Here is a 13,220-nt window from a genome sequence, read left to right as displayed (position 1 = left end):
TCATTAAAAAATGATTATTCCACACCAAAGCTACCATAAAACCCCGATTTGGTACTCAATGATTATATATTTAAACACAAGAGTGTAAATACTTTTACAATCGAGTAATTCGATGCTGCCTGGAGATACCTGTGGGAAAACACGTGACTTGCACTTCTCCAAAGAAGAGAGTTTCAATAAATCGCCAATAACTTCACGAAATTAATAAATCCGCATAGGTATTTACTTACCCCACGGCGGTCATTTTAAATGGTTATCGGTTGAGTTTGATTCGTTAGGTTCCTATTGACAATTGACAAGACTGTCATTACCTGTCAATATAATTCTAAGATTCAGTGATGGTTTTAGATATTATATCAGAGTTAATATACTATAGAAGCAATTTCCATATTCGAATAAATATTATTTATGGTTTTTTTTTTATGAAAATTAAAATATTATTATTACTAAAACTTTTAAATGAGATCATAGAATGGAAAATTTGTTGTTACCGTATCCTAAATCTTACGTCTTAATTTTTTGTCGTTGAATTTATTATTAACAGGTATCTAATGGAATTTTTATTTAACTAAATCAAATTGACGACGTATTTATTATTTGTGGACCAAATTAAAAAGAAATATTAGAAAATAAATGACCAATTATGCGAAAATGTACGCCCATTTGGTTACCGATGGAAAGTCCCGAGACGTTACAAATTATAGAACAAGATCTCAGAACCAGTTCTTTGTCTGGACGTGTTCGTTATGGAGAACAATAATTAAGTCTACAACTTGAATATTTTTTTTTCTTAGATTTCAAGGTATCCTACTAATAATTCTTTGATAATTTTTTCAAGTTATAATGATCGTGTTTGTTTATTCATTTTCATACGGTGCCAAGAAGGCCCACAACGGGCCAATCGGTAGCTTTTAATACTACGAGGGGCGGCGAAGAAATACTACAAGGGACGAAAGTTGATTTTCGTCATTATCACCGATACCGAGTATTGAAGCGAACAAATTTTTTTTGACAGCGAAACGTTCATGGAATATTGGATGTATGCGAGTGGTACTAACGCCCAAATAAACCTCAATCTCACGCTACGTCACAATTTAATCCCGTAACGATTAAATTCGGAAAACCAGCCAAACACGGCGACTTTAGACGGTTCTCGGTTAGTTAGTAGGATCCTCCGTTATGTCCACGAGGTGGAGATGTCATCTTATATTACGGTATCCGGTTAGAAATCCTGTTTCGGGGTCCATCCATCACTAGACTAGACTAGAGCGTCGAGAGACGCGATGGCGGCGCTTTTGGCCACACCAACGATGTTTCTGGGCCCTTGGGTCGTTTCCAGTCTGACGTGTGAGTCCTCTTTCTCGAGATCGTGCTTCAAAACTTAAGTAACAACCCTCGTAGAATACAGCTTAACGCTCTTACCTTGTAACCGTCAGTTATTGGTGGGTTGTGTGCGGGTTTAATCGAGTTCTATGTCAATTTGGAAGCGTTACTTCTTTATTTCAAGGAAAAGATGAAAATAACTTGGTGTTAGATCGGGACTGCGAACAGGATGTTCGAAAATGCGCCGTTATATCCGGCTCTTCTTTTTCAGCTTCTATTGAATATATATTAATCGGATTCGATATTAAGTACGTCAAATATTATTTATTGGAATTTATATAGTCTGTTGGATTATGCATAATTTTTTCGCACGAAAATATTCCGCAGACCCATTCCAGCAATTAAATAGTTTTTTCTAACCGGTAATAAATTATTTCTAATCCCAAACATCTATTACGTTTCCAAAAGGTATCGTTAAATATTTTGCGAATTGAATAGCGTGAATATTATGTTAATTATTGTTTTTTACACGTTCGTAAGTTTGTATTCGACTTTTTGGACTCGATTTTGACTTAGTTTGATTAAATTTAAATTTCGTACAGTCGTCAATGCGGTAATTCGCCAGGATCCGTAAATATCTTTTTGTATCCTTTGCAAACTTATCAAAAGCTGATTAGGATTAGGACTCACGCGGAACGGATCCAACTTGTGGATCTAATAACAAACCGATGACCTCAAACTCTGTAATAAACTTCCAATCAATCATCTTCGCCATTTTCGTGATAATTCCCCGGTATACTGAGTGTTATCTAACTTGGACTCAACCAGTTTCTTCAACCAGGACGTGGATTCAAAGTTTTTAGTTTTCTAGACAATTTTCAATGATGTTTTTCATACTCTTTACCAAATAGGCATATAAAATACTTATCTTACTTTATTGCTGGTTATTTTCATACCAAATATTGATTACGGGGATCGTTCCAGAAGTACCTGGTCTGATTGTTACCCCAGCGTTTGTTCGGATGAAATGTTCGAGAAAATTAGGGAAACCAATATTGAAAAATGCTTCGATCGGAGAATATTTTTTGGTTTTTGTCTATCTCAAAACTTAAGTAGCAACCCTCGTAATATTTATGTTTAATAAAGAAAGATGGAGACGTTTATAAACATTTGTTTTTAGGTTATATGATGTTCGAAGGTTTGTTTTTGGCAACTGCACTGAACTGACTCTAAACTGTGTGGTTCTACTACAAAGAACGCTTTAGTGTACACTTTCCGAACAGTTCTGCCAGTACGGCTACCAAGAACGAACCTAAAGTTTGTACGTATTTGTCAATGGCGGATTTTGAATGATTAATACGGATATTTATGATATTAAATATTTTTTCCTTGAACAGACACAGTCATAAATGTGTGATTAAAAATTTCAGTTTCTATTGTTTTTGGAATATTTCTTAAGAAAAAAACGTCAGAATGATCATGATTATAAAAAATTTACATCCTGTTTAACGAGGTTATTTTTGTGGAATTACAAAAAATTTCGGTGATTGGTGTAACCTTCCCAAAAATTTCCCCAATAAATAATCGGAATTTTTTTTATCGTTCAGTACAAAGTACGTCTATATAATTTTCCAATTTTTTTTAATCATCAAATCTAATTTGAAAATAATTATACACCTATTAAATTATAATTACGACTAATTTATCTTAAATTTATAACTCATTTAGATAACTTACGTTTTATACCAAACTGTAACTAACACATTTATTTTTTTTTGAGTTTTCCGCAAGAAAAATTCTTGCACACAGATATTCCTCGTTCAAACTGAAATTATTTACTATATTTTCCTAGTTAAATCAAATTTGAACAGCGTTGTCAGACTTAAAAATTTTATAGAAATTAAGGAATTGTCAGTATTTAACTTATAAATGGCTTATGCAGGATTTCTAGCCATAACTTTTCTCTAAAGTTCATCCTATAAATGATCGATAGGATTTAAGTCCAGGTTACGAGCTGGCCAATCCATAGTGGCAGCTTTGACAATCTGGAACTACCGAAGTTTGTGGATGGGCATTTTCCTGCATTAGGAAGAAGTTTTAGCTGACGAAACTGGCATAGGGAACGAGGTAATCGCCTAAAATTTATTCTATGTATCGGTTAGCCCTTAATCTGAACGCTCCGACGCCAGTTTCAATAAAAACTGAATCGGTTTTTGCAGTACAATACCCATCGAGGAACCTTCTTCAAAAGCCGCGTTTTTTATGCAAAACTGCACGAATCTTTGTCCAAAATTTGTGCGAAATATGATGCAACAACCTCATGTCACATCAAATTGTGTACAGTTACATCGACAATAATAACAAGACAGAATGAAAGAAAAATATTTGAACAACTTTGAAGCCTCGTATTTCCGGAACCATAACTCTAAACAAAGTCTTGTTTTTTTCCCTTATACTAAAGCCCTTTGGCAACATTCCTTCGGTATTTGAGCTCAATGTCTTTATTTTTTGAGCTGGAATGATTTTATAAACGTGTCTATGTTTTTATCTCATATTTGAACAACTTTATAGCCTTGTATATCCGGAACCATAACTCTAAACAAAGTCTTGTTTTTTTCCCTTATACTAAAGCCCTTTGGCAACATTCCTTCAGTATTTGAGCTCAATGTCTTTATTTTTCGAGCCGGAATGATTTTATAAACGTGCCTATGTTTTTATCTCATATTTGAACAACTTTATAGCCTCGTATTTCCGGAACCATAACTCTAAACAAAAGTCTTATTTTTTTCCCTTATACTAAAGCCCTTTGGCAACATTCCTTCAGTATTTGAGCTCAATGTCTTTATTTTTCGAGCTGGAATGATTTTATAAACGTGCCTATGTTTTTATCTCATATTTGAACAACTTTATAGCCTCGTATTTCCGGAACCATAACTCTAAACAAAAGTCTTATTTTTTTCCCTTATACTAAAGCCCTTTGGCAACATTCCTTCAGTATTTGAGCTCAATGTCTTTATTTTTCGAGCTGGAATGATTTTATAAACGTGCCTATGTTTTTATCTCATATTTGAACAACTTTATAGCCTCGTATTTCCGGAACCATAAGTCTAAACAAAGTCTTGTTTTTTTCCCTTATACTAAAGCCCTTTGGCAACATTCCTTCGGTATTTGAGCTCAATGTCTTTATTTTTTGAGCTGGAATGATTTTATAAACGTGTCTATGTTTTTATCTCATATTTGAACAACTTTATAGCCTCGTATTTCCGGAACCATGACTCTAAACAAAGTCTTGTTTTTTTCCCTTATACTAAAGCCCTTTGGCAACATTCCTTCAGTATTTGAGCTCAATGTCTTTATTTTTTGAGCTGGAATGATTTTATAAACGTGCCTATGTTTTTATCTCATATTTGAACAACTTTATAGCCTTGTATATCCGGAACCATAACTCTAAACAAAGTCTTGTTTTTTTCCCTTATACTAAAGCCCTTTGGCAACATTCCTTCAGTATTTGAGCTCAATGTCTTTATTTTTTGAGCTAGAATGATTTTATAAACGTGCATATGTTATTATCTCATATTTGAACAACTTTATAGCCTTGTATTTCAAGAACCATAACTCTAAACAAAGTCTTGTTTTTTTCCCTTATACTAAAGCCATTTGGAAATACTCTTTCTAAATTTGAGTTCAATATCTTCATTTTTTGAGTTGGAATGATTTTTTAAACGTGTTTAAATGTTTTGAACTTGTATTTGAATGAATTTGAAACTTCGTATTTCCAGAAGCATGACTACAAACTACGTCTTGATTTTTTTCATTATACAAATACCCTTTGAAAACATTCTTTTCAAATTTGAGCTCAATATTCCAATTACCACAGCATGGGTGATTTTTTAAATATGTACACTAACCGAAATAGTTCATACATTGGACTTTTATACACTACATATGGTCCTTTATTCAATCTAGAATAAATGCGGATATCCGGGATCCATTTCCCGTTCACAGTATCGTACAATGTGGGTCAATGATTTCTTACCTTGCTCCAATAAATAAAAAGTCTAACTCCAAAAGTACCGATAAAAATATATCTAAATAAAGATATTGTAATATATCTGAGATGGATATATCATTTTAAATAAAAATGAAATCGTTTCACATTGTAAATATGAAGAAAAAGTAAGGTTAGGTCGGTTTAGCATGAATATATTCGATTAGTTAACCGTTAATTCGTTGCAAAAATAGGTATTTGTTTTCCATGTTTTAGTTATATAATCCAATTCTTTAATCTTCTTTTATAATATTCTTTCTCCAAAATTACAATTTTTACAAGATCACCAGCCACATTTGATTTTGAATTTGTTTCTTGTATATACAAATAACTGCAAGTCTAAGTTCATAATCTTATTATGAATCTTATTATTATACTAAATAATGAATATTAACAATAAAAAATCCATTATTACATTTGTCTATGGTGAACTATTTTTATACAAAATGTTAAGAAAGGACGCTTAGTGACGTGTCACATAACCTATAAATACGAATTATTCCAATATGCATTGTTGTAATTGGGTTAGTTCTTATTCACTATATGTGCTATTAATTAATTTGTTTCCAACGGCTTCTGAAGCATATTCCAGATCGAACCATTGAAAAATTACTTTTCTATCACCACTAGTTTCTCGTTTCACCTTCAGACGTGATTTTGTTAAAATTGTTTTTATCAAAATTCTGTTTATTAGAAACTTGTTTTTTGTACTTATAGTATTTAATATTTTAATTAGTTCGCAGTTTAAAATTCAAATTATTTTAAAAACTTTGAACAAGTTACAGCTAAACAACCTTATATGTTTCGGCATACATTACAATCACCTTTATTTATATTCCATTAACAATAATTAAAAAACTTTATTATAAATTTATTTCCATTCGAAACCCGTGGAAACGATCGAACAAAAACTATCAGGCACAAGCTTTCTACAATCCTAATAGACGCATTTGAAAATCAAACGTTGGTTAAAATTTAATAAATCAATATAGAAACTAAAAACAATTAAAATCTAGTCGCACCTCGTATAAAAAATTAGTAAAAAAGTTGAAAATATCTCATCTAAGAATAAGTAGGTACAGTCCAAAGACACGTGACTAAGTTAACGATATTATCCATCACATACTGTATTGGTGGTTTCTTCTTCTAATAATAGATAAAGAACGCATCTCGACATAACCGTCTCTCGCACTAAAGCAATCACAGGACATGCATCCGTCTTCTTCTACTAACGGAAAAAAACGGAACTCATTTTAACCATTTCTTATTCGCACCAGAACAATCACAGACATACGTAACAATTTCTTTACGTTTAACGTGAATATCTTAAAGATAAAACATTATAATAGACAGATACACTTTTAATTTGACGATCGGACTAAGTTTATTTCATTATTACTTTATTTTTAGCGAATTATTATCATATTTATTGTTAAAATCAGTTATCTAAGAGCCGTATTAACTTTTTTATTATATTTTATATTAGTAAGTAGAGATTTATAATATGAACCATATAACCTATAAATTATGACTAAACTGTAGTGAGTCGGAAACATTAGAAAATATATTTCAAGTATTGTTATAAATATTTTGCGAAACTTTTCAATTAAATACTTGATATGGTTCATAATGGTAATAAATAAACAAAATTCTTGAGTAAACAATTGAAGTATGGAAATACAAATGAAACAAGAGTTTAGCAATTTAATTAACTATAAAAAACTGTATATTGCACAATATAATATAAGGTGTTTATGTTTAAAAATCAAACATTTTAAATTTTTTTTAATTATAGGAGTTCTTTATGATCCCAGTCATCTATTTTTCTTGATATATTTTTATGAAAAAACATGTATAGTCAAAATAATTTATGATTATGAATCGGCAAATAAAGATATTGTTTAGATAGAAAATGAATTTGTATTAAGTAAATCTAAACTCTTAGGATATAAATAAAACAGAAAAACTTTTTTGAACGTCATTATTAGAAGCTAAATACATTGTTTCTTTTTTCGATTTCAAATGTTATAGTACGAGAATAAAAGACATGAATAGTTTCATAATTTTTAGTACTAAGTGAAATAAATTGGTGACGAAATAATTCAATGCCTGGACAAAAATGATTCATGAAATTTGAATATCACTTATATATGTAAAGGATAATCGAAAATAAAGAATAATCAACATTTTTTAAAGATTTTAATCTGTTCCGGGAAATACTTAACAAAATTATAATTTGACAAAAAAGCCGAACTTAGGAATATTAGTCATAACGTCTATTTCTACCATCTGTCATCTTGATGACGTATCAGTCACGTGTCTAAAAAGATATATTGTTACATACAGTATCATCCATTTTGTTTCTTTTTGAGATCGTGATTTGTTAATAATGTTTTATTAAAATATAAAAATAAATAAAGCACTCGAACTTTTTTACAATCTAATAATTTCTAATGGTGCGAATCGGGTTTATTAAGACTACGAAAACATATTTTCTTTTCCTGCGAGTAAACACTTCTTCGTTTATAACAAAAATAATAACATCCCACAACACCGATATTTGTATAAATTTAAAATTAATTATGCCTAGTAACATAAATAAAACTAGAAAATACCTTAACCTTATGCATAATTCTAAAACTTCCTACATTTGTCGACTATTCCAAAGATCAGACAACACGGCAAGGTCGTGCGGTAAAAAATTCTCGGCTAGTGTTTTTGTTATTTTAAAAATTCTGTATTCCTTCCGCATTCAAAATTTAATGACCATATTTCTGTAGGTAGTTAATACTCGTTATATTTATTAATGGGTACATATCAAAATCGGTTTTGAATCAATAAACAATAATTTATGAGAATGATTAGATTACAAGATTCGAAACAATTTTATTAATTAGATTCGATTATTTAACTATCGAAAAAGCAAATAAATATTTGACACTTAATTTATTTTCCACATAAGTTTTTAACTATTATTGAAAGGAATAAAATCATTCGAAATAACTGTTACAGTTTACTACCTCTAACAATGACACTAACTCTTATAATGAGATATTCTATACAACAATATAATTTCTCAACCGATTCTCAATAAATTTTTTTTGTTTTAGCCGCAATTATAATAGCTGTTGTTGGGTTAATAGCTGTGTTGTCAGGAACATTCATTCATGTGGTTAATCCATACGATCTAATATTCAAATGGGTAAGTTTTATTTTGTATTGACAGACGTAAGCATGTAAACAATAAACTTTTCTAACAAGCCGGCAACCGGCAACAGTATACTACATTTCCCGCATTAACTTGACAGACGAGGCATAAAAAAGAAGAAGACAATATGGATTCTTGTTTACGCTTATTTCGTGCTTCTTATAAGAAATACTAGAGTGTATTAAAATTAAAAAATATAAATAAAGCGGGTGTTATATTTTATTTATTTATTTGGTATTACATTAATTATAAACAAAAGACGTTGAACGGTAAAGTTTATCTGATAATTGATGAGATTGTGATTGTGAAATATATATTTAGAGAAATTAAATTTAAAATACAATAATATACAGGGTGGTTCCAAATTGATAACAAAATTCCAAATAGCTACACAAAAAAAATGAAACACCATAGTTCATAATTTTTTCAAGAATCACAATCATATAAAATAATATTTTTCTGTTATAGAAATTAATCTTTGAAAAGGGCGGAGAGATTTACGAGCTCTGGAGGGCGCCACCAGTAGAACTATACCTCAAAGTGTATCTGTGGAATATAACAAATAAAGAGGAATATATGAGTGGCTTAGAAAATCAACTGCGCATGGAAGAAGTTGGTCCGTATGTCTATAGGTAATTTATTATATTTAATTAACGTTTTTCCTTTTTTATTTCATCTCAAATATCTCAAATACACACTATTTGATGAAATTACTCATCTATAATGTGGCTCCTTCATAATAAAAACTAGTCGGTGTATTTGAGCAATGTTGCCACGTTCTTAAAATAAAAATCTTGGATATATCATATTACTATTAATAATTATCACTTGGACGCCATTTATAGTTTGCGTTTTTGTTATAGGGAACTAATGAAACACGAAAACGTTACTTTCAACGATAACGGCACGTTAACAGCAGTTCCAAAACATCCTTTGGTATGGGTACCTGAATATTCACAGGGAAATTTAGAGGAAGATTTGTTGGTATTGCCCAACATTGCCTTATTGGTAAGTAAATACATTATATCAATAATTTTCTAAAATTTAAAATACACGTACAATTTTATATTTAATTATTAACACGTGTAGTAGTGACACACGTTTCAAAATACTTCTGGCAATATTGCTGTGAAATTTGCCGTAAATTTTTTATGCGCTTAACGCAATTAAATGTTTTTTTTTGTGTTTATTAAACACCCTTTTATAATAATTGAATATTATAAACATTCTAAGTAGCGATATTAAAATAAATATAATCATTCCGTTGGCAGTGACCTTCATTTCAGTTGCAAAGTCAATGCTACCACCTACATAAAGCAATAAATGCTAAAAATCGTCTGTCTATGGTTTCTTTAATTGCGTGATAAAAATGTAGATCCCAGTAATATGGTTTTAGGAGAAATTAGCAGTGTTGCCGAATCTATTTATTTTAAAAGGGTAATAAAAACAAATACAAATATATAACTGATATTTTAATATATTAAACTGGAAAAATTTATCAAAATGTCAATCAAATGAAATAAGGTATTTGCAAAATTATGAAATTCGGAAATTTTCCGATGAAAATTCACGCTACAAAGATCGTTACCAATATGGCGATGTAGTGACGTCAGTACATAGTATGCTTGTGAACAGTTAACGGAATTCCTTAGTGTTGTTGTTTGTTATTGTGTCATGAAAAGTCTTTTAAAACTCTTAAGTGGTTTAAAGTGCACTAATACTTCCTTGAAAACACCTGAAAAACTATTTATACACGCGCCTCCAAGGACTTTATACATTTGGAACCTCCATTTTGATGGCGTTGGTGGCTAGAGAAAATTTGAGGCCCCCATGTGAAGCTGTAGCGCTAGTGATGGAGTTTAGCCCACAAAATATGAATGTCAACTAGGCGGAAGTAAGTGCACTGTCACCAGTGCAAAAATTAGACCTTTAGTTGAAAAAAAACAAAATGTGGAGCTTTTTATAAAACAAGAATCGATAATTGCATCTGTAACTGATTCTGCGCCATATTTAGCGTTGTCAAGTTGGAATTATTTGCTTTAGAGCACTCGCTTTCCATTATAATTTTTTTTGTAAATCAACATAAACAAAACAAATCCTAATTCAGATATAGAAACGTAAATTCTAGTTCAGCGATAGCTAAAACGGTGTTAATCGTCCGTTTACTATTTAGTGACGTCACGCGCAGCTGATTGGTGCACCGTCTGTTTCCGATCACGTGAAAAAACGTATAAATGAAATTTGAATGATGAATTTCTTGTATTTAAATTTTCATGCTATTGGAAATTATAAAAAAAAATTGTTGCTTTAGAAAGTTTTATCAATAAATAAAAATATATTTATTACCATACACTATTTCGCCATTTTGTGTAAAGCATTGTAGTTTTTCATATTTAGCCGTTATTAAAACAGTGTTGCAATATTTATTATAAATCAAATACCTTTCCACTTGCATTGCTACTGAATTTTTTGCATTTTCGTTTATAAACGACTTTTACTTGCCTGGTTATTCACTGATTTCACTCGATTTGCTAATTTTATTGAGCAAGTATTTGTACAACATTCGTACCTAATCATAAACGAAATAAACCACCTCGATTTAACTATAACTTCTAACAAAATATTCTCGCTATTCAAATGTATGATAAAAACTTCATAGTAATTGTTGACGCGGCATCATCGCTTTTCTCCACAGGTATTTGTTTACATTTTTTGTCCGTTCAAACAACAGTTTCACACCCTACCTAACACGATCACTCTATTGGTTGCACTAATAATAAAAACAACCGTATTTCGATGGTTATGTAATTTTATATTTATAATTAAATTGCATATGTGTACAAAAATGAAAAGAATTTGACGGACATAAACCACTTCGATTTAATTATAACTTCTAATGAAATATTCAAGCTTCTCGAATGTATGATAAAAACTTCATAAAAATTGTTGACGCGGCATCATCGCTTTTTCTCATCGCCACAGGTGCTTGTTTACATTTTTTGTCCATTCGAAAAACAGTTTCACACACTGGATAACACGATCACTCTACGGGTTGCACTAATAATAAAAACAAGCATATTTCGATGGTTATGCAATTTTATATTTATAATTGAATTGCATATGTTTAGTTGAATGAAAAAAATTTGACAGTAATATAATAATTAATATAAATTTATTGTTATTACAAAACCAATGAACCGTAAACGAGTTATCAAATCTGTTATTTCAAGCTTAATATTGTAAATTAGCAGATGAACCATAACCTCATTATTTATATTTGATTGAAGCTCTTCTTCTATTTTGAGGCAATATAATGGAATAGTTTAGTGTATTGTACTTCAAGATTGAGGCCAAAAACGGAATAATCTAGACTTTGATAATCTATTAAATCGGTCGTTCTGTGTTAATTTTACTAGGTCTATGAAACGTTGACCTCAACTAACTAGTTCTGATTCGCGAATGTTCCGAATTATACAGTTATTTTGGAAATGATCATAGATTCATGGTAAAATTTATGATTAATTATTAAATATGTTAAAAAAAATTAAATAAACATTTATTGTGGTTTATGGTTTGATGATAATCCGACAAGTTTGCACTTGAATCTTTATTTTGAATTAATAATGAATTATCATCACGAATTTTAGAATTATATAACAGGCGATTTGCAAAGTTGAAAATATCAAATAAAACAATTATTAAAAAACTTGTTTACCCAATTATACCAGGTGCAAGTCGAAAGTTTTCCACCTTTGAGTATTTAGTTTTCTTTTCCAAACATCTTTATATAAAAAATTGAATATATTCATTATTATTATTATTATTTATTACCAATTATTAAGGGAATTTATGTACATCATAATTCAATTGGTTAAAAAACGTAACTTTAGATTTTTACTTAATTCAATACATTTTCTTCAAACGTTCAAAATTTCGTGATGTCTACGTCGACACTAACTTGTTGAGATTCAACCCAACTACTCGTTGAATCAACCAAGAGTTATTATTCGTGTTCGAGTTCAAGTTTTTTTTAAAAATATTGCATATAATTTTCTTTGAAATAGACTTAAGACTAAACGGTAAATTCGTTTTTCGACAGTTGGTATAACTGGTTGAATGTTTATTAGTAGTAGAAGAAACTACAGCGTTGTCAAGTTTCAAATAGAAATATTTAATTTCTAACTTATAACTATGACAGGTATACTTTATTAAAGATAAAATCGTGTTTTTTTTTCAATATGAAGAAGTTCTTTGTAAATCATTATATTCAAATCGGTAGTTTGAAAAATATTCCACTTTACCATTGAATAATTACGCTGTCGGGCATGTTTCTAAAAGTAAAAAAACTATTTGCAGTTGTTATAAGTGGATGACCTATCTGTCGTGAAGCTGCAACACGCAAATGAATAAATGCCGTTTGCTCAACCTTGTATCCGAACAAATTACTAAGATTTCCTTGAAAAAGTCAAGAAAATACGCATTAAAATAAATTGGAATCTGCGCGAAAATAACTTGTTGTGACTATTTAAATGTTTGCAAATTTTGATGTTTTCCTTGGACACTTTGTTTTATTGGAATAATTATTCATACTTCCTTTTCCGGTAACGATGAATCGGGAATAATTAAATATTTTTTTCGCGA

The 13,220-nt window shown here is 30.3% G+C and overlaps 1 protein-coding gene across 4 annotated transcripts in view; it reads left to right on the top strand.

Annotated features, from left to right (window-relative positions):
- The window catches only part of LOC130448196 (scavenger receptor class B member 1-like), a 63,102-nt gene that overhangs the window by 43,940 nt on the left and 5,942 nt on the right, over positions 1-13,220 (top strand). For all 4 annotated transcript variants that reach the window (XM_056785460.1, XM_056785459.1, XM_056785458.1 and 1 more), the window contains 3 exons: positions 8,482-8,573; positions 9,048-9,211; positions 9,443-9,587. In XM_056785460.1, the coding sequence (XP_056641438.1) occupies positions 8,482-8,573; positions 9,048-9,211; positions 9,443-9,587 (401 nt within the window). The remainder of the gene's footprint in view (positions 1-8,481; positions 8,574-9,047; positions 9,212-9,442; positions 9,588-13,220) is intronic.

Source organism: Diorhabda sublineata, chromosome 8 (genome assembly GCF_026230105.1).
Source record: "Diorhabda sublineata isolate icDioSubl1.1 chromosome 8, icDioSubl1.1, whole genome shotgun sequence".
Taxonomy (NCBI): Eukaryota; Metazoa; Arthropoda; class Insecta; order Coleoptera; family Chrysomelidae; genus Diorhabda; species Diorhabda sublineata.
Note: the sequence above shows the minus strand (reverse complement) of the source record. Positions and strands in the feature narration are given on the sequence as shown.